This window comes from Diprion similis, chromosome 1 (assembly GCF_021155765.1).
Source record: "Diprion similis isolate iyDipSimi1 chromosome 1, iyDipSimi1.1, whole genome shotgun sequence".
NCBI classification, from domain to species: Eukaryota; Metazoa; Arthropoda; class Insecta; order Hymenoptera; family Diprionidae; genus Diprion; species Diprion similis.
In genome coordinates this window covers 10795190-10818855 of record NC_060105.1, presented here as the reverse complement: position 1 = coordinate 10818855, position 23666 = coordinate 10795190, and the positions used below count along the sequence as shown (strand labels likewise).

The 23666-nt window shown below is 40.3% G+C and overlaps 1 protein-coding gene across 3 annotated transcripts in view; it reads left to right on the top strand.

The window, feature by feature from the left end:
* The window catches only part of LOC124408355 (CCR4-NOT transcription complex subunit 6-like), a 451947-nt gene that overhangs the window by 410750 nt on the left and 17531 nt on the right, over nucleotides 1-23666 (top strand). For all 3 annotated transcript variants that reach the window (XM_046885244.1, XM_046885253.1, XM_046885260.1), the window contains 2 exons: nucleotides 8278-8346; nucleotides 22624-22936. In XM_046885244.1, the coding sequence (XP_046741200.1) occupies nucleotides 8278-8346; nucleotides 22624-22936 (382 nt within the window). The remainder of the gene's footprint in view (nucleotides 1-8277; nucleotides 8347-22623; nucleotides 22937-23666) is intronic.

Here is a 23666-nt window from a genome sequence, read left to right as displayed (position 1 = left end):
GGAGCTGCGAGGTGCGGGAAGGAATTTTCAACAACCTAACAAACTGTTTTAAGATGAACTCGTAAAACACTTTGGTATAGCAGGGATTACTTTTAGCCGATAAAGTATGCCCCAGACTAACACGGATATCATCAGGCGGCACCCTCGGTACTTCATTTTTGTTCTCCCTTCCCTTCTTGGCAACCCAATATCTTCTTCTTTCAGGAATTCGCAAGAGCGACCCTTGACCGAAGAATTTACACCATCGTCACTCAGCAAAGGGTCGACCCCCAGGTAATATCCGGACTCACTGGTGCCTTTAAGGGCCCAATTGCTTCGCCTTTCGACCTTCGAAACGGTAAAAGCAGCGAGTGATTTGAAAATCAGAAGCAGGGTACCATTTTTGTCGATTTATGATGTCTGGAGAAAGAAATCTCTGCGATACTCGCGAGCTGGCGAACGGCAGGTCGAAAACTAAAGACTCTTTATGTGCAAAAAGACAAGTGTATTTTCCCCAGAAAAGAGCTTGTGTATAATCTTGCACCGCGTCATCCCTCGAGAGTGTATTTTGTTACTTTATGAGAAACGGACTTGAAAGAAACCAATTTACATAAATTTTCATCAATTTTATTCGATTTATAATTATGAATGAATTTCAGATACATTCACGGTGAATAAATTCCTTTTGAATTTATTATATTCTCCGACAAAATTATTAGAGACTAGCACAGTTTGCTTTTAAAATTTTTGCAGTTTGCTGTTAGATTTACTTAAAAATTTAACATGGAGAAAATTGCAGTGACATCGTTAGCTACAAAAACGCACCAGTCCGCAAAGAAGTAAATACAACAATCATGTTTTTTCCATGTGAAAGTGATCGAACAACCATTTTTTAACTAAGGATAATATTGTATATTTTTGTGAGTGCTTTTCAAAAACTGGCAATTTTACGTCTAACAACCAATTTCAATTCTAAAGTTCTAAAAAACACTTCGATATGAAGTAGAGATGTGCAATCATGCAATTAATCGTAGACATAAATTGTTTGTTTTTCCAATCAATCGATCGCTCGCTCAGCCCTAATACAAAGATGCACAGTAAAAAATGTGTGACCTTAATCGAGCGGAATGATCAATAAACCTGAACGGAAAGTTATACCGAACAATACTCTGTCCGCTCTAATTCCGAGAGGTAAAATTTTTCTCCCCGGTATTTGATTTATAGTGTTAAGAAAGCAATTAGACGGTCTTAATGCTGTGTGAAATGATTTTTTAATTAGAATTATTGTTGGTAAATGAGAAGGATTTGTGCCTTCCCCCAGGCTTACTCCCGACGTTTGACTGAAATCCCTCAGGGTAATTGAATTAATTATCGAAGTCAATTACACTTTTAGGTGTGCAACAACTCTAATTCCGTTCTCTCCCCCTCTGCGACGAAATTTCCATGAAAATTGTCAATTTTCCAACCACCTAACGTATTTATTCACTGACAGATGGTGGTAACTAATTACAAGGCTGGCTACAATTAACTCAGCGGAAATTGTATATCAAAAAATCGTTTCAAAGCGATAATTTCGACGATGACCACGAGGCCAGAACCCAGCTACCAAGTTCAGCCTGCACTTCAGTTCATCGACGGTTTTGCCTCGCGAGTTTTGTGCCTATTATACAGACTGGTAATTGTTCTATTCTCGTATTTAACCAGCCAAGTGTATTTGCGTAACAAACTCATGCTAATGAGCCGTCTTACAGCACCACGCGTCGTCCTCAGACCCTTTGCCAAACCCGTATAAGCGGCCAAGTTATACTCGTATGTGCCTGGAGTATCTAGCTGTGATACCATCGTAACTTTCGTCTCCGCATCTACTAAAGTCGCGATTGTAATTGCGTAATAAACTCACTGCCTACGCGCTACGGGCTCGTTCACCCGAGCGTCGGAGAGAAAAAGGGAGAAAAAATGAGGGAAAAAACGCAAGTGTGAGAAACAAGGGAAAGCTGCTTCATTAACAAATTCCTATTTCACCCTCGTCTAAATTTTCTTCAATGAATTGATTTGCCAATAAATTAACTTCTTCTTCGATATTTTCGGGCTGTATGAAGAGCCCTTCTACTTGGCACAATGGTGGACGTGAATTCAAAATGAAAATTAATGGAGCAGTGTAAAAATGGGCTCAAAGTTTGGCATAATCGGCCATGTTGTTTTCTTTATTCATTTCATCTGATAGAAAACGGTACTTTAGAAACGTGTAAATTAAATCTATTGAATTATTCTTAACATTTGTAACAATGAAACCGAATGTTTTTTATGAGTTCAAGTTTTCATAAACTGTGTAAGTCAGTGAATATTCCGAAGTATGTGGTACCAACTGATCTAATTCGTTTTTCCAAAGATAAATCGTTATGTGAGTATTTTTTCGGAGGAAATTGCGGTTCGTTCACTTTTTAATTTGGTGCATCTTGTGGGCAACATCCGGCTTTCACAATTGCGATCGATCAACACTCGAAGTAGAAAAAAACAAAGGAACATAAAACTCCTAGAACACTTGCAAGAACATTATAATCAGACCTCGAATCCCACACAGAGGAAGCCTTTCGTAATCGTGCTCGCAGAATTTTCGAAAAAGCAATTTTTCCGCCACAGTTCTTCTCATAAGCATCTTCAGTGGTTTTTGGGGTGAATAATCCTCTCGCTCTTGGAATACAGCTTCCCATAAATCCCCTACGTTTTCATATGTTAACTCATGCGTACCCTTCTAAGCGAATTGAAGATCAGCATAATGCTTTCCCGAGACTCGAAGCTCACGATAGCTTGAACATAGATAAAACACTATCACCCGAAAATTTTAAGCGAAAATCAATGTTCAGTATCTTTACCAAACGAATAAGCAGCACAAATATCTCAGAATAATAGTGACGTAAACAAGACTCAAACTTGGCCGTTTACAATGGCATATTTCTTCGAACTAATAAGTCGATTGTACCATCAAACAACTTTTTAAAATGACTTTGAGTGGATTGGTGCCGCTGCTGCAAAGTAGCAAAGTAAGCTAACAACATAAAGCTATACAACAAGTAAACATTTGATAAGCATGAGCATTGCTGCGAGAATTCGTCTCCGAATCGAAAACAGTTCCATTAAACGAGAACCTTCGACGTTCCATACAACGTATACCGAGGTAACCCGACTCAAAACCCTTGTTTCTATTTGACTCAGCGCTGACAGGTGAAAACCTTCCTCATGTAAGATACAACCCCGTAAATAGGCACACCTAAATCAGGTGCCTCCCACGATGACTATATCAAGTCGATGGTAAGTGAATACAGGTATAGTGGAGGTAGGTATGGTGGAGCCCTACCAAGGTGGGGAAGACCAGGTAAGAGACGCATAGCTCGACGGCGCAACAATACATACGCCTCTCGCGGTGTTACTCTACCAACTTAATCTCTGGTGTAAGTGTATATATGTATGCACGGGAGGAGAACCTCGAGCATTATTATTCAGCAGTGAGCACAATCTGTCGTCTCATCAGGAACTCAACCACTCAATCTATCTCGGCGAAATACCATCTCGCCAGATGGATCGAGGTATGCGGCAACAACACTGCTTCAATCATCCTCCAGCAACTTCATGAAGAAGGCCAGAAGCGCCTCAGTACCGACGACATTCGACAGGAAGTCAACTTTCTGCGTTGCTGGCAAAACACGACTCTGTTCTCATTTCCTCACTCTGGTCCGATTTGGTCCTCTGGGTTGGTTGCAAGTGGAACCAGTCAGTAGGTTGCACGTTTTGCATCCCTGACAAATATTGTGAGAATAGTTTGATTGCCTTGGTGAGACTTCATTTTCATGGTTGTGTCAAAAGGTGATAACTTTTTAAGAGACACGCTTCTTTTCCACGTTCTTGTTCCTCTCTTTTCCCCTCCTCGACGTCTATATGGCTTTCAGGATTTTCAAGAGGATCCCTGGGGATTTGAGGAGGGAAGTTTCTCTCCTCTAATGCCTCGACCTGATCGGGGTTTCTTCGCGAGACTGGAAATTGTGCCGTGTACACTTCAGGGGTGTTCTATGGTGCTTATCACACACTGGCCTCCGTTACTTGGAAGCTTAGGTAATCCACGTAAATCGGTATGCCTAAGAAGAACTTATTCTTGTTTGTCACGCACGAATCTCTTCTTCTCTATTTCCTCTCTTACCATATCAATTGTGAGGCTCGTACGATGCTTTCGTATATTTTACAGAAGCGATTCACGTCTCAGCAGACAGTCGATCATGATGTGATATAAAACATGTCGGTGATGTAATACATTTCCAGGAATATATTCGTGCAGTTCGATGAATTTGAATGAATTACGTTATGATACGTCCAGATTATATAATCAAAATGACAAAAAGTTTTGTCGATATATATTCAAAACGACCATTTCCAAGAAAAAAATCATTCTTAAAAATTCGGGGAAAAATGATGATTCCAGAAACTTTTTCAAATTTTTTATTCTCAAGCCGAGCTACATGATCAAAGTCAAAAAAATTTAACGTAAATGTAAAAGTGTAGTTACTAACAATTTGTATACAATGATAAGTATTGAAAAAAATACTTTCTCAATAATTTCGTATCGTTTTCTGGCCTCTGATGTCGATATAGTGACACTTTCAAAGAATAGTTTCTTCGTGTAGGTGAAGACAAAGTTAAGAGTATACAAAAGAAATGCATTTAACAGCATCTTGAATCAGAATTCAATCAGACTTTGTCTGTAAATTAGACAAACAGTTGCGAGTGATAACAATGCAAGAATATTCGCGAAAGGAAAGCAAATGCTAACTTAACGTGTATTGATGTATTAATCACTCCAACTTCGATAACTTTTACTGACCGCAAAGAAGCTGGAAATAAGATACTTGACCTAAAATACACCCTAGTGTCTCTAGTTTCCGTATTAACCTCGTTCTCGTTTCGTGGCCTGGTTCCGAAATCCGATACACACGGGGTTTAGTTTGATTTATTTTTATTTATTTTACTTCCTTGTATCATCCTTCGTCATTCGTTAAAATCCTGCTCAGATACATCTCTCGTGACAGTATATATATATATATATAGTGATGTACAAAAACTTTGTAAACATGTATTGCGGAACACTTTCATCCTTAATTGGAAAATTACTTACAACGCATAAACAAGGAGAAGCGTCTCTAAAACTTTGTTCGTAACAAGCTTATGGTGAATTCGCCTCTGCAGTGTTTCCACTGAAATTTGGCAACTTTCCTCCAACATATGTTCCGTCTACTTGAATACTGCTCAACAATTCCAAACCATGCAGGAATGAACCATCCGGCAAATTCCAAATCTCTTATCATACCGTAGAATCGTTTGCAACTATCGTGTAAGGTGCATTCCCATTCAGCCGTACAAACTTCCCATTTTACGGTTGAACAATTTAATTGCACTGCATGATAATGCAATTGCAGTAAAAATGAAAACTCGTCATATTGTTTCAGTAGTACTGTTTGACGGACTTAATTTAATTCATTTTATTCTACAGACTGCATTCTTTGAATTGCAAATGCAGTCTACAAACAATTAAAAAATGTGATGGCAATTTCAACCCGCAATAATGTGTCAACCATGCTTACATTACACGCAACAGAAATTTTTTTCCGTGTTCAAAGCTTATGAGAGGACATTCAACATTTTAAGGGTTGGACTGGAACATTTACATCCTACGGTCATTACGTCAGAATAAAGCCCCGAGCCTTAACAAGCCGCATATTTATCTCGCTCATTAGTTCAACCAGCACCCATGCCGTACTTTTGTACGTATTTTCAGTTCCCGTCGTCGGTATTTAAAGGCATACACTACCAGCGAAGTAAGGACATTATTTCGTGTTTAGGATGTCATTGAATGTTGCAGCGTCAGATGCTTCTAATGATTGGTCCGCTCATGAGACCGAACGTATGGCAATGATAATTATTATTATATATTCATAGGGTAATAAAATTCGCTCCATTATGCGTTGTTCTGTGGAACGAGCTTGGCTCAAGTCTACGTTAGGTGAGCTGACTGCGGTTAAGTAAAGTCAAGGTAAGATGAAGCGAGGCGAGGCGAGGTGAGGTGATCCAGTAAGCATCCGTTTCTATGAACCGATAACCGAGCCCACACGCCAATAATTACCAGGGAATGCTTGCTGACTGTGGGAAATTCTGTGGCGTTCCGTAACTCACTACCAACTTCAACATACATTTATGCATGTAGGTAACTATGTGCTCAGTGAGCTTCACATTTCTTCACCTTCATAGACTGGAGATCAATAATGTCATTGTCACTTCCGTGCCACTAACTCAAAAATCATCTTGTATTAGGACATTGCTGAAATCCTTTGAAATAGTATGCAAAGAAGTGGAAAAAGTGCACTTGACTATTGGAAAAAACGGTTCTAATCTTCACCAGAATCTTCATTGCCACGATTATTACTAGTCAGTAGGTTTGTCAGCTACTAAACATAACGATTTTTAACAATAGATCCTGGTATAATGAACTTCCTAATTTCAGTCAGTACACATTCAGTAGAATGAATAACACTGTTAGTTCGACTGACTGAACATTTCTGGATTTCATGGACTTCTAGATATCCTTTTTCCAATGCTAGAGATTCATTTCGAAAGCTCCTGAATCACTCGAAAGGGTGTAGAATGTCTGCATTGAGCATTGCTCAGCCAACTGGTTCGAGGTACAAGTTTAACGCAAACCAACCCGGGAACTTCGTCAAACTGGTGTATAACCAGCACTTACCTACCACCTCGACCCCGTCTGCCATCTTCGCCTAACGCTGTTTCTCCGACTCACCCAGTTCGCAGTGGGGGACCTCGAATTGTTAATTCTGATTACCTTTATGCCCGCCATTTCTCGCTGTTCCGTTCGCTTCCCTCCTCGCCCGCTTTACCTTCGCTAATGTTCCTCCATTTGTGTCAGAGTTGAATCACGTTTCAGAGTTCGGAGATTTTGCCAACAGTACCAGGACTGTCGCATGCTTTACACTCGCCAACTTCGCGTCTCTGCAGATTTGATGCAGAATGAAAATTCACGCAGACTTAGACACGTTTTATTCCTGACAGAACAAATGGTCTCAATTTTACACACCAATTTCGATCGAGTCTCGATTAAACGCGTTCAATATTTTTGTGAACTCGAGGAAGAAGTATCACGTCCTACAGAACATTAACATGTTTTAAATTATTTCATGCTTGTACTCATACGCAGAATATCATCTGGTTCATAATGCCAACGACGGGATTATCTGATGATTATCTTTCGTACTACTGTCGATTTGATTCGCCCCCGACAGATTAATTATCTTCGAAATAATCACATTAACCGCATTAAGATTTATGCCCTTTTCTTGCAAGCGGTTTGCCGCACAAGGAATGTGAGCAACCAATCATTCGGCAGGCGTCCTTTGAATTTAAAATTCGCTCCACTCGTAAATTAATGATTGCCTGTCAGACGATCAATGCATTTCACATGATTCTCGTGGGATATTCAGTACCGTGAAAGCCATCGGTGTAGATGAATCTTTGCAGTAGCTAAAGCCTCCGCACTGTTTTTACTCTTACATAACTGCAATCAGGTGCTTAAAGTGTTTCCGCCTTTAGTTAGGCTGGCATCATAATTCTTCGGCAATTTCTTCGCTCTTTCATTTTGCGGCAAATGTTCGATACATTGTAACTCAGGAATGAATCTCACGTTATAGCCGTTTCTAAAATTCCGTTCTCACCAAGACCGCCACCGCCGTTGTAAATCTTTTTTTTTTTTTATAAAGAATTAGCTAATGTCTATTGAAAAAATGATCTACAATTGCGATAGTAATTCACAACTGTTTGTATCTACAAATTACTAATTTTGGAACTATCACTGGTAGTGTCTTCCACTTTTTTCTAAAAATTTGCAGTATCGACTCGATACTTGATAAGCCCTCAGCATTATCATAAAACAATAAGAAGTTCATCGAACCATGCAGTTAAACTCTGACAACTTAAACCTTCAGAGTTTTCACCTGAGATTGAAATCGTTAAGAATAATTGGAAGTCGTTGAAACGTTATCATTACTTGGACTAAAAGTTTTTAATCCCCGCTTTGTATTCATGGGTACCCACCTACCTCCCCATGCCCACATTATCTACATGTGTTTGTCCCGTGCTTATGGACCGCGTGCAGCACAGACTACACACGCATAATATACACATATACATACTTTAATGCGGACGCGTGGATATAATTTGCATAAAATTATTTTTGTTGTGTTACAGTAACGGCAAACCATCCACCGCAGAGACCATGGATCCCCTTGACGAGGCCCAACAGGACTCGACCGACCTGTGAGTAACACATCCTTCGTTTATATAATGCATAAATACGATCACACACGCCGGGAAAAGCCATTCAATAACGGGTAATATTATAATTCAGTTTCATGTATATACAACGTAATTGTGAATTATCTAGTTTCGCACTGCCAAAAATGGTGGTGTTAAAATTTTCTAAAGTCTCCTGATATATAGAATATTATAGAACCATTTTTGGGGTCGATTTGAAAATTCATCATCGTATATACTAATGTTAGATCTATTGTTTTGACAGTAAATGAGACAAAAGTTCGGATGATCTTATCTTACCTTCTTGGTCTACCGAAGAAAATAAATCGCTGGACCAGAAAATCTTAGATAATCGTAGAGAAAAAATTTATTGCGAGGCTAGAATTTTGCTAGTATAACTAACGAGTCGACTACATTGGAACTCAACTTGGCTACGTTTGCAAAACCTTTGCTATGACAGTGAAAATTCTTGCTCTGACTATATCAACACAAAAATTTGCAGGTCCAGAGAATTATATTATGTATATTTATTTTTTGTCGTGTCGTGACTTGCACTCGTAAATTCGTACATTTTCACTATATTCCAGGACAGTTTATTCAATTTCTCCACTCTCTCGGCTTTACATGACACTCTAAAATTTTACTTGCAGAACTTTTTCACCTCCGCGTGATGGGCATATAATCCACGGGTAATGTAAAACGGGAAAGTGGCCGTTCATTTTTTATGACGTCGCCGAAAAATTAACTTCATCACCTAGAATCCAAAAATTACACACAATCTCCAGCTAGATGCCTTACACCATTTCTAAATACCGTGCACTGAAACTACTCGTCTCGACTGTTGGTCGTTTAAAAAAAAGGAATTTCCACGTAAAGTTATACTTTCGTCATCGAAAATTCTCCCGATTTTAATCGCTTTAAATCAAGTCATCATCTCATCTCATCGATATTTTTCACACGATCGCATTGTGCAAGTATAAACAGCAAACACAGCGATGTTAGGAAGCAATTAGTTAGCTGTGTATAGTGGGCACGATGTGGATTGCTCTGCGCATTAATTTCTACCCACCCACGTGCTGGCAAAAGACTCGATGAAATATCGTCTGCTCGATGATAGCACCGAGACATTTGTTCCCTGTTATATCTTCACAATGAAATCTCTTCTGGAAATAAATATATGAAAGGAACGCGACGAGATGTTCAGTGTGCCATGAGCAAACAACAAACGCTGGCGGCCGCCACCGCCAACACGTACCAACCAGAGATCCGCGCACAAAATACCAGAGCACAATAGACGTCCGGCTAAATAGGCTCCTTTGAGAGCAGGAGACTTTTTTCGTCGTATTCTTTCTCTCTCCTTTGCGTTTTATTACTCCTTTCTTCTTAACACTATGGTCATTTATATTTTTTAATATTTTTTTTCAAAATTTCATATCTGCGATAGTCAAGAAGACACACGACTCTGAGGTTCTGTTTTATTGTTCATGTTTTATACATATTGTAGGAATGAAGAGGAATCCTTGTAGCAAAATTATAATGGGAGTTGATTTTAACGAACAATCACTGAAATGATTGACTAATCAGGAAACGCTCGACCAGTTGCCGCAGGCACGAAAACGAAAGGTCGGTTTCAATTGACAGATTTGATAAATTGATCTACATTTAAACGATCTTTCGACTTGACGACGACGTGACACTTTTTCGTCCTCGTTACTATTTCGGTGGATGTAATTCAACGCCACCACTTTCGCACCGAACAATGTTCATTCTTACCAAAGCGCTTGATACCTTCAAAACGTTCACCTTCCATTTGATCTACCAGTACTTCTGTTTATTTATGAAAAGCATCGAACAACAGATTCGCTATTGCAAAAAATGTACGGTCGGTTCCAATCCAGTTTTTAAACGTCTCAGAGCATTCAATGAAATATCTTTCGGATGTTAAAATTTAACGTTTTGCTATCCTGATACGTTTTATTCTGTATAGATTAACATCATGGAGTTACTAACTCGTCGATTTCGTGTTAACCAGACTTTAAGATTTCAGGGGCTTACAAATAATACCTGGGGTTCTAAGATCTCACAGATTTCGAGAGGTTCCAATGATTAAGCACAATTAAATTTTCCTTCCAAAAGCCACAAACGATTAAAAAAAATTTCAATGACCGTTGCACCCGAGATTCCAAAATCAGTATCAACCACTCTAGTAATAATACTACGTTAACCCGTAAACGAAACACCACGAAACTCGAAGCAGTGTTGGACTTAGGCGGTGACAATTTTTTCCACCACATTAACTTGTAAACTGAAATGTTAACACACGAAAAGATCCAACGTTTGCACAAATCGTCTGACGAGGTTAGCGTTTCCAGCAATGGGTCGAGGTTGTCGAGGAGGCGACAAGACGGGAAGTATTCGAAGAATGCCAATACTGGTCAACTGCTGGATTGCATCGGTATTTCGGCGCGGTCTGTTCATGGTATGAGGACACGTGCTTGGGCAAGTAATTAACCGCTTCAAACACTTTGCGGTAGTCATGGAAACGGAGGATTAGGAACGATCTGTGGCCCTAGTCAAGAGAGGATTTCCCCTTCGTACGAGCGGTGAACCTGGACGTTGACATCGGTCTTGCGCAGACGTGAATCAATGTCACGCATGGATTACTTAGTGCAAATATATACACCGTGGCCATCGCGTTACGGTCTGGTTGATTGGATTAACAGGATATTAAAGAATAATATCCCTGTCTGTTCATACAGCAGCTCCGACAGGAAGTAAGGGACTTTGTTTCAACAATATGAATCCTCTTAAATTAAAACCGGAGAGCACAACTCGGCACATACCCTCTACACCCTGCTGAGAAATTCATGATGAGCGCACACCGCTGGGTTATGCCCTCATCGCGTCGATTTTACCCGGCTTATTTTTTTTTTTTTATCAAATACTCCTCCGTTTTTTTACAATCATTCTGAAACGTTTATAATTGCCTCGTTATCGGGCAACAGCTGGTCTTTGATCCTTTTTTATACTATGCATATATATATATACATATATATATATGTATATACGTTCTGTTACGGATGAGCTGCAGAGTATGGCCTTACCATTAACAGCATGTCTTCTGACTTGTTCGTAATTACACCGTTGAATGCCTGCGTGGCCTCGTGAACATTCCTCATTTCGCGTTTTTATTTATTTATTTTTTTTTTCTACCTTTTTGCCAACACTGCTGGGTGGATTTTTTAGGATTTTTAGATCGGAGGAGATGAAAGAGAGTTGGTGAGCAAAGAGAGGGACGTGGTGAAGGGAAAGGCAGGCCCTCCAACCGCAATCCTCGTTCTTTAGGATTACGACACAACATTATGTATGCGATATATGGAGCGTGTTGCTTTAACGACAATAATTGATTACGGTTATTAGGGTTATTAAGCCAGTCCTTGGTACAAAATTGCCGTGATGAAGAACGCATTATACATTCGCACGCAGCAAATAACCGCCCAGGGACAGTTGTTACTCATTACAGCCGATACGACGTCGTTATAATGCATTCCTAACAGCAAGAATGACTGTTATAACAATAAAGTTCGCAACAATGATTACGACGGAAGTCAATCCATAATGGCTGCCAGTTTGATGTCATTCCTAATGAAAGCTCCGCTGAATGAGACCCTTCTTAACTGCGCGAAACCTCTCGCAAGATGAAAGTCAAAACTGTATACCTGCATGAATATTAGAAATTCTGAAAAACGAAATTATATGACTAGTCCTGAATTAGTAATAAGTTTTGCAAGAATGACACGAACTAGATCTCATTAATTAATGGCAGAATTTTCGATAAACAAACTACCGAAAAATATTATATAGTAACACGTCGATGTGCTAATACAATCCTCACATGAGTTACTGATATTTTTTCCAAATAAAAATCTGTCATACATATTGATTTGAAAAACATATATAATATTAAAGAATTTCAATTCGTACATCAAACAAAGATAACACAATGTAGGCGGATTAATTAATGTTATACGAAATTTTTTTCAGTGCCGTACGTCACATGAATAGATTAAAAATTTAAGAATCGTTGAAGATATTGCGTATATAACAGCACGTGAGAGCAAAAGTTCTACACGTGAAGCCATCATATATTCCCCCTCTCCGCTTGTAGAACAATTTTGATGAGACCTGTAACTCCTGAGCATCTTCCGGGTTATTCGTTGTTTTGCACCAGCGATAAACTAATCAAAACGCGTCGAAAATACCCTCAATCCATCATCACACCCGAATAGCAGAGAGTATTCCAACCGAGAAATGGAATGAAAGCACTATGGATGTCACCCCGAAGCATCAGCGAACCAATTACCCTCGAATATACACGCGTAAATTTTGAGATACTGTGACACTGCATCACTTGGGATTAAAGTGTCAGAACCCCTCCGCTAAATTTCAAGGCTCTAAGCTGTGGCTCACAATTAGTTAGTTCATGCCATCATCCAGGGCGAGGCGTAATCTTGGCTCTGAATTCGATTGCCGCAAAGGAGGTACTGTCAGCCCCCTCATACCGCTCGGGGGTGGGTTTGAGGATCGCAGACACTCTTCATTACCCCCAACAATCATGCTGGGTAACATAAATTGAACTGATAAAACGACGGGCTCATACCATGCTCCTTACTACAAGTGATTACTTTTTGCACTGTGCTCTTCAGACATAAAGTAAGGTGCTTATAAAGACCCGTTGTACACCTCGAAAACGCAGGGATGCAAAACTCCTATACCGCTCGTGCGATCAGAGTGAAACTTGGGCAGTTGATGCCTCATTTCGGCAAAAAGTGGAGCGTCTTTTTACTTTTTCAAAATTTTGAAAAAACTTTCACAGATTGGTTGACACTCACGGAAATTGGCCAAGTTTTCACAGTTGCACTGAATGGATTGACCTATACGGTATGATGCCACTCGGCGGTGATGAAACACACATTTTGAGCCCAGTTCCATGAGATTTGATGGTGAAATGACGAAATGGCAGCTGATCTGGTTTTTTATTATAAAGAACCCCGAAATTTCATTTTGACGAGATTTGCTACCGACATTACGCGCATGCCGGTAATGTATGCGTGTAATGTCGGTAAAAAATTACCGGCAGGCTTGAAAGGTCGGTAACAAATGTCGCCAAAATAAGATGTCGGTGTTCTTCGTAATTGAAAACCAGATCAGCTGCCATTTCGTCATTACACCATCAAATCTCATGGGACTGGGCTCAAAATGTGTGTTTCATCACCGCCGAGTGGCATCATACCGGATAGTTCGATCCATTCAGTGTAACTGTGAAAATTTGGCCAATTTCTGTGGGTGGTAACCTGCCTGTAAAATTTTTTTCCAAATTTTGAAAAAGTAAAAAGACGCTCCACTTTTTGCCAAAATAAGGCATTAACTGCCCAAGTTTCACTCTGATCGCTTGAGCGGTATGGGAGTTTTGCTTCCCCGAGTTTTCGAGGTGTACGACGCTTCTTTATAAGCACCTTAATAATCGCTAATTTATAAGAATTTTGAATAATCGCAAAGGCTTGAAAAATCGTGACTACCGCTTGTGTTTCATGTTCTTTGAGAAATTACTGACCCATTGATTACCAGTGAATAATTCTCAAGTTTCGTTTTAACTGGTTTTCATCAATGGATTTGCTACCAGCAACACTTGTGCCAAACGTTACCCTTCTCCCCGATGACAACTCACCGACAATTTCCCAATCGACAATCCGAAAGTTGGCCAGCCAGCTTCCTTCGTGCAAGTATATCGCATTCTAACGATACGTAACCTTCCGCAATATCTTCCATCTTGACCAATGCTCTCAGCTCTCCGTTTCGCCTGGCGAGTTACTCAACTCCAAGGTCCACGTCATCCATGTCACGCCAGGCCACCGCGCCGCAGCATCTGGGCAGATTTATTGCACAGCCGGTCCATCGGGTTTGGCCATCGTCGACCATGCCACTCTACGGGCACATGGCGATGGGCGAGGGTATGCATGGCGCAGTAGAACGACCGCTACTGGCCAAAAAGAAGCCATTGTAAACCCGGCGCAGGGTGGTGTCGCCGTAAATCACTTCATTAGAGTTTACGCCGTTCATTATTTATAATATGACACTATTGTATAGCGCGATATACGAGCGGAAGAAGTCTTTAGGTACCGGAACTGAACTGTCGAGAGAAGTGTTGCCAGCCATCTGTTCGACGTGTATCGTTATCACTGTGTTCGGTACAGTGTTTTATTATTTGATGTTAACACAGTGTAATGGTAGGAAAATTTTTCTGCGATCAGTTTAACTGCTTGTTCGATGGCTATCAGCTGCTGGCTAGCTTCCTAAGAACCATTTTGCGCCTCAGGCCTCTTCATTGCTACAACGGATTACACATCAAGATCCTACATATTTCGACGTTGCAGTAAATCCTGCATGCGTAAATGTTTGCAAATTATCGAACGTGAACGGAAAGCACCATTTATCTAGCCTGTAAATTCTCAGTATCATTTTGAACTAGTCAAGTTCAGAATTAATTACTTATTGAGAGAGCATATATGTCTTGAAAGTGAAAAAGTTGAACCATATTTTTAATCGTTTATCATCCGAATAACATGAATCACCTCTGACAACGCATTATTATGGCGGTACATTATATTATTAAGATCGATTCACTATGCATTTTAAACTATGCATCTCATATGACGTTAAATTCAGGTTCAGTATATCGAAGCTGGCCCTGCAAGCAATTTATGAAAAGATCTAACCAGAAATGATTTATGTTCCTAGATGCCAAAAGCAATTTCATCCAACTTATATGCATCTTTGATGTTAGAAATAACTTTAACTTAGAAACTGCTAAGAACTGTATTACACGTGGAAATAACTTCAAAGAAACATTGTTGCCGAATTTACATCATAAAGTTTGGAAACTCGGTAAATTACAATAGACATACGGCCGTCCAGTTGACATTCGTCACCTTTTCTCAAATGATGTAAACATGTTAGAATTACAGATTCAGCATCATTTGCTCGTAGCTTCATAAATTTTTACAGCTGTTTTGCAGCACCTTTCAATATCTACACCCCACAACTCTGCCTGTGTCAGAATCAGGTTGACTCGGGTGTAGATACGAAGGAAAAGGATATTGCGGCAAGTGAGGAAGGGTCGAAGGAAAGGCGGTTAGGGCTAATTTACAGCCTTCCATGTACTCCAGTTGCCAATTTTAGTATCGAATGGTGCCAAAGTCGTTTATTTATCGGTTGGAATCCTTATCTCACAGTTTGTCTGGCTTTAGGTTTAATTTAGCTCGTCCGAACAACAGTCCGAGGTTCAGACTAAAGAGGCTGAGTCTGAGGCCAGCCCTCGAAGAAGGAATGAACGATGCGCAAGTAAGAAATAAAGAGATAGAAAGAGAGAGAGAGGGAAGTCAGGTTGAGTGGAACCCAGTCCAGAGCTACCAAGGTAACATTGATACGCGCAGGGCTTCTGGCAGCTGGTCTGATATATTGCTACGTAAGTGCTCACTTCTCAAACAAACTGCTGTTAAATGTGCTTTGCAACTACCGCCTCTGCATCTTCCCCTCCGTCTGTCTCTCCTCTTTTTCTTCTTTCGCTCTTCCTGGCGCGATTTTCTTACGTGAAAAACTCGACTCATTCAATTCTCGCACTTTCTTATCATCTGCATCTCCACCACCCACGTTTCTCCCCTCGGCGGATATGGAGATCGCGTATTTTCACCACCATCTCAACCTCGTCGCTTTCCGCTCTACTTACGCACTACTCGTTTTCCTTCTCTCGGGCCAACTTCGTTTCCGGGTAATTATTTACGTATGAATATTCTTGGCAACAGATAGTCAAGGGCCACTGCAGGTTATAAGCGCTTACAATTATTTTCCAAGATTCTGCACGCGCGAAAATAGAGCATCGCGAATACCACAGACTGTTTTTAAGTCAGCATCTTTCTTTGATAACCCTCAATCCGCTGAAGAAAAAATTTTTCTACGAGAACAGGAATTCATTCAGATAATAATTTCAGGATACTGTTATCTGACTACTCTCCAAAGTTTCGCTACAAATCCGATATTTCAGTAGCAAAAAAAAATTTCTATACCTATATCTATATATATTTTCCCATTAATTATATTAAGACACTTGTTAATCGGTTGTGTTGTAATTTTTCTTCTCCAACGTGTCCCAATAAATTGTAACAGAAAGAGGTGTTAATTTACAGCTCCACTTGAGCGTCAGCTGGACAAGTTCATTTCAGGCGGAATAACTCTTACTACACTCGCGGACGGATAGACGAAATAAATTCTCTCTTGTCACGTAACAAGATATAGATTAATACCCGAGAGTAGGCTGAAACGGCATCCTTTTCACGCCGTCTCACTTTATGCAGACTGTATTTACAGTATGGAAAGCTCAAAAGTTTCATCACTCGCAAAAAACTCCTGCAAAGCTTGACCAGAATCAAACGTTAACTGCATGAACCTATAAGAACTTTAATTCTTCGAATAGTTTGTGGGTAAAAATTTTTATCCTGATTCTTGAAACGAAAAACTTGACAGTTTGCCGCCGATTTCCATACCCACGTTGAAGAAACAGCAGTTTGATATTATTCGAACAGCTCTTAAAAAGAACAAATGCACACGTTTCGATAATACAATAAGTAACAAAAATTTACACCGTAGAACTTTCCAACTCTTTGAAAATTCTTTGGCATCATTATATTCCGATAAAAGATATGAACATTCAAGAGTGATGAAAACTACGAAGTGCAGCGAATCTTTTCCAGTACAGTAGATAACTATAATTCAATAAAAGTTTGAAAAAGTTTGCAGCTCGTAAGACTTATTCGCAAAGTAAGTCGGTATGCAGTAATTACCGCGACCAAGTTTATGCACTACAGTGACAGAGAGTTGGGAGCGTGACTGAAAGCTGTTCTGTCGTCTGCAGTTGACTGCTCTTAACGGCAAGTAGTTATTATAGTTTTATTTATAATACTGCATTGCTCAGGTATTCAGGAACTGGAAAGTGTTTGCCGGGTAAGAAACTTCAGCCATACGTTGGCGAGGTGTCCATTGAAGCGACAAGCTGTACTTGGAGCCCAAGCGGCGAGTATTAAACGCGTGTGCGTAAATTAGGTAACTTGTCTGGGTTTATGAAACTGGTTTCATGCCGAGACTCACAGGTCGGAGCATCGATGACCTCTGGAATTCCATCCGCAGCAATGAATGAAACTTGGAATCTGCCTCATCTCATCCGGAACATCGTTTAAGTCAGATTGCGAGCTAAGCCAGACTGCAGCCTCTCCGTCTCTCTCTCTCTCTCTCTCTCGCTCTCTCTCTCTCTCTCGCTCCCTCCTTGATAAGCATGTACAACACACTTGTACCATTGCTTTTCCACCTGTTGCTAAGTACCTTGCAGTTATAGTCCGCATCTACGGTGGATGCAGAGGATTAGAGTGAATTCTGTAAACTTATCACATGACCAGGGTTCGCCTGCTTAGGATTATCCCCTTTTTTATCATCCCCATTGCGGATAGTCTTATTCTTTACTTGCAATTAGAAGACGTAAATTCGTTGGATATATACTCAGATGCTAAACAGTTTCTGCACAAATGCTCGCCTTCCAAATATACTCTGAGCTAAAGAGATGGTGAATTTCTGGGTCAAGCCAATTCAAAGTTCAACCCTGCTCTTGCACTTACTCGTTTCACTGTCTGAACTGCTGCCATACATTTCTGCCTTGTTATTGTTTTTGATAGGAATTCACGTCTTTGATTTCTTTTCTCTTGGAAAATTCTTTGTGGGGTGACTCACGGTGTATAAGATTGATGAAAGATTAATACGGTCAGGAAAAAGATCCGCCTCACAGAACAATGACGGAATAATTGCGGAGGAAATTGATGAGCCATTTTATGGAGGAAAAACGATACAGCACTTTGATCGGAATCGTACTAAACGTATTAACTTTCCTAAGCCTTTTCCATTATACCTCCCTATCTTCATTGAATGAAAGCCGTGTTTATTTTTCGAGGGTAGAAATATTCTTCTGCCCCTTTTCCTAAGCTGATTATTCTCTTCGTGGATAAAATTTTCTTCCGATTGATTCAAGCCCGTTATTAGTAGACCAAGACCATTACATGAACTTGGATATTTCCGGATTCCCCTGATATATTGTGTGTATAGCTCTATAAAAAAAGTATGGATATAAGAATAAAATGAATTTCAATAAACCCAACTGAGTAAATCAATAAAAAGTAGGGTTTGCAGAATGAAAGAAGTTGTGAATAAAAACTGAGAAATATTTTAACTGGATCTAACGCTTAAGGATTTCTCAAGTCGAAGCTTGGTGAGTGTCATAAAATGCCATCTCTTCTTGGTATTTGGGTCGGACACTTTGATGCTCGAGGCTATTGAGTGAGAAATAAATGGAGAGGAAGTGCAGACGAAATAGCACGTCTTTGACCTTTGTAGAGAACCACCCAACCGTGTAGTTTTTCGTTCAACCTTCTTTCATCAATTTTCTCATAATAGTCGATAGAAAAACTGAAACAAAGACATTCAATGAAGCGTTTCGAATAGATGTGGAGCTTAAGTTTCTAGGGGATACCTACCAAGTCGCCGCCCCTTTGTTGTCCACCGTCGTCGCTCGGAAGGCAAACAAGAGAGACAGGCACCTTCGATAAATGACTTTTAAGAAAAGGTATTCGCGTGGTGGTAGAAGCAGCGTCAAGTGTTTTCTAACCTTTGTCACTTGGTCGTCGACCCTAAAAAGACGGAGGAATAGGGAGGATTTGAGGTTCGATCGTTTTTTATCCCTCTTCTTTTTTCAGCTATCGATGTTTGACGGTCTAATCCTCTAAAGTGTCGGGGGTGCCAGACAGTGGAGAGGGTGACCAGACAGAAGAGTGGAAAGATTGCGAGATGAAAGAAGAGTTCGTGGCGTCATGAATAGCGAAGCGAAACTCCGATGTGAATAGGATGCTTTGCGCGATGAATATCGACTAGTGACAGCTTCGCAGAGGGCGTCGAAAATATTTTCAGTCAGTGAGTCGGTCCATCAGTCAGTCAGTCAGTCAGTCAGTTAGCCTTAGTCAGCGCACATTCAAGCTTCCGGGGTGAAATAATCCCCCGGTCTGCATGCCCATTCATTGATCCATTCTGGATGGTGAAGTTGTCCACATCCTTCAACGTGCCGTCGTATATTGCTTCTCTGATGTCGGCTGCGGGCAATCTTCTCAGAAGGAACTTGTCCCAGCTCACTGCAAGGTCTTACTCCATGGTGATTATTCCGCCGATACCCTGGCATAACTAGAATCTAAAATGAACCACTGTTGATAATATATTCTGAATATGCACACGTCCTCACACCGAATTCAACATGTTTCATTCAACTTTCGTTCTGATTATATCCGCGGCCATCGACTTGACATGAAGTTCATGAGGTATTCCTTGCATGCCCATCATAAGTGTGTCTGTCTGATTTTCACTATTATTCACCATAAAAAAATGTCGGTAATTAATTATATATTTATGAGTCAAATTCACATACCAGTAACGTGTGAGCTTTTTTCGTAACTTTCTGGATTGTTCCTGACTTTATTACAGCTCAAGGAATTTTATCTCTGAAACAACAAAAGTGTCCAACGACTAACTATTATGAGACAGATGAGTTCGATTAATCGTTTATAATTGTATTCCCTTGCTGAACGGATGATGGTTCGTGACCGATAGCTTAAGGCCCGTGAACCTTTGAGTAGTGGAGTTCTCGACTGAAGTTAAATCCACCAATCCTCCTACAGAGTCTTTGTTATACATACAGGTTTCTCCATACCTCCTGGGCGAGGTCACATAATGAATTACCTTCATCGCCGTGTTCCTTTGCGGCACCGGTTCTGGTCGTTTCATCGCGCAATTTGTGGACTTGGATTAATTTCACAGCACCGCTTATTTTAATATGACATAACGAAGACTTTACGATCGCACGTGGCAATGAAACCGTCACTTGGTAACACAAAGACCATTTCCGACGAAAACTAGTGCCTATGCTATCGCTATTCAGTGCTTTTGTTTGAGCTGACCAACCACCACAGGTGTAAATAATTGAAGTTGCAGTCAGCATGCTGTCCAGTATAACACAAACCTACACATCGACTATGCAACTCTGGAAAGTACCATCATGGTAGTCCTGGGTTTCTCTGATCAATCCGAGCACCACATGCTTTGTGCAAAACAAATCGCTGTTAAGCAATCTTTCTCGTCCATTTGCTCATACTGATGTGACAAGTTATTCAAGTAAAAGACGCGGTGGAATGAGTAATATATAAATTTATCTTCACAAATATTCTGGATTAAATGGTCCCGGACTATTCAAACCCTGTATTATACGTTATTAAATTGCACAGTATGAATTCACGCCCAGGAATCGAGTGAAATGGTCCCAATTTTAAAAAGGAAATATCATTCTTGAAACGCGTGAAAGTTACGCCCGGCAGACTTTCTTTGGGATTTCACGTTGTAAAAAGACCTCTCCCGAGGCTAAAGGCCATAATTCATTTTGCTCGATTGTTGGACTTGTCGGCCGCTTCAATTCAGTTTACGACAGGTATTGCGTCAAGTTAAAGCTTTGGCGGCGGAAAATAAATTCTAAAAGTTACGCGTAAGGTGTAAGGTGATTTTCAGATTCCTCATACAATATAATGAATTTTTATCCAAACCATGGATCGATAGAAACAGACTTGTGAGTAGGTAATATTCTTTTCCTTTACGTCGAGCACTTTCACTATCCGTACTCTTGCGAAATATAAATTTATTTACTCCGATGTCGAGTATTAGAAATACGATCGTGTAAAATTGAATTATTTCTCTATATTACAGTATAGATTATTATTATTATTGAGTGGTTTTTTATTTTTACTTTCCTCGTAAATTATTACTAAGGTAGAGTTGTTTTGGCCAAAGTTGGTATTGGCATCTTAAATCTGCAGGCAATCAATGTCAGTCAGGCAATCCTCAATGGGAAATAGAATCGGATAGCTATAGCTGGTATAGGAAGCAGTCGTAAAAGCTAAAATGGGCATTTCATTACGGTGATAAAACGCAAGCGAACTTCTCGAGCGCTAAGATAGTTGGTTGCTGCTGGCTGGTACCTAAGTTGTATCAAGTCCTCTGTGAGATTAAACTCCTTACCCTCATCCCCGTCAGTTTCCCCTCGTCACCCTCTTTCGTGCTTTCGTATTCCGCTTAATCTTAGTTCAACAAATTATACGGCTTATTACGTTCAGCTTTGGGCATGGCTGCGCTCAATACAGAGATCTGTAATCGCCTCATTCTCTCTGAAGCGAGTATTACGCTCCCGATGTCAGTGCCAGAAACGTAACTAACTGTACCGTAAAAATGTTATCCTGAATACTCAGCACATTTTTAGAAGAAAAAAAAAAAACCGTCGCCCTTAATTTGTTTCCGAATTGAAGTAAAATTAGCTCGAATGTAGCACGCAGCACAATCCTAATTGCCAAGATTGCAATTCACACGCAACAGCTGTGCGAAGGAAATTTTGTTATTTCCTCTCCCCTGACGACGTCTTGTTGCCTGAAGTAACACGCGGGGCGTTACTAACTCTTGTCGCAGTTTGCACCTTGCTCGATAGCGCTGACCACTCTTCCTATAAAATCAAAAGTTTATTGCGCCATCGACGCTGGCAAATGGTCACTCGTTTTACAGAATTTCATGCGACATTTTCCAGCAATGCTGACCGCGGCCGCATTACCTTCACCGAAGATATACCCGTACTTCGAGGTCAAATTGTACGAAAGAGCTCTCGACTTTAGCACCCGAACTTCGCAGTTTCAAGCCTCAAGTATACTTTTGAAGAGGTGCTTCAGAAAAGTTGTTCCCATTCACGATCCTCCTGCTTTGCATCTTTGATGCCTTTTCATTTTTTACTTTCAGTTTTATCGTGGAATGCTATCGCTGACTCAACCTTGTAGACCGCTCTGTACAGTTTCAACTTGGATTTTATCCACTTGTACTTTTAGAACATCGAATTACCGTAAAACGGTCATAACGGAGCTGTAAAACTGGTTTAAAAAAATGGTGTAAACGAGGACAATTTATAGGTGGGAATATTTTCAACTTCCATCTATCATTGCGTAACGAAAAAAACGCGAGGCTATAAATCACCAGAATAAATTGAACGCAGGACCTGCGTTGTAACGGACGGTTGACACCTAACGCAAACTTGACGAGTAATTCTTGTTCCAGGTATATTCACAGTGATGTGTTACAACGTACTGTGCGACAAATATGCAACGAGGCAGATGTACGGCTACTGCCCAAGCTGGGCCTTGGACTGGGAATATCGAAAAAAAGGAATCCTGGATGAGATCCGTCACTACGCAGCGGACATAATAAGCTTGCAGGAGGTAGAAACCGATCAATTCTACAACTTCTTTCTACCAGAGTTGAAGCACGACGGTTACGATGGAATTTTTTCGCCAAAATCCAGAGCTAAGACCATGGCGGAAAATGATCGGAAATACGTAGATGGATGCGCAATTTTTTTTCGAACAGCCAAGTAAGTGTTAATTGATATATTCTACCACTTGATTACTGAATTAGTACTTTTTATCCTTCGCCCGGCTCAGCTACTTTCGATGCTTTCAAATTGCAGAGTGTATCTTCTATGATATCGTTTTACTTTGTTCGGAATTCATTCATAGCTCTTTGAGTGACTCCGTACGATTTACTCGATGTTTGAAGCCCCCAAAGGCAACTTTCTCCTCTTCTTAGACACAATTAATCAAATATGATGATTTTCGACTTTAACGAGATTTTTCGTATCAGCTTCCAATGACTACGTAGTTATATGAAATACGAATGAAAGTACGCGAGTTATGAAAAGAGAAACTTGACAGTACTCCATGTTTTTAACTACGTTTTGGCCTGAAGCTTTGACATCAAATATGGTATAGATGCGTATAACACATTTGCATTACTCGTCACAATTACTACTCCATGGTGCATAACTGAATTTCAAAATTGCGCAATCAACGCGACATTCTAATGCTCGTTCAGCCTTTCACATTCGTTCTCAAACCGCACTACTCGTTTCAATTTCTCTGTGGTCGGGCGTGAATGATAGCAAAACTATCGTGTGCAACTGAAGCTTTAGGAGCGTTGATGGTACTCGTTTAAGTACTGTCCTCCTAGTAATACATCATCGAAGATTGGGCGTGAGGGACGAGCAAAGATAGGGAGAAAAGGCAAGCTTTAGTTGGCTTTCTACATCAAGCCCACAGAATCTC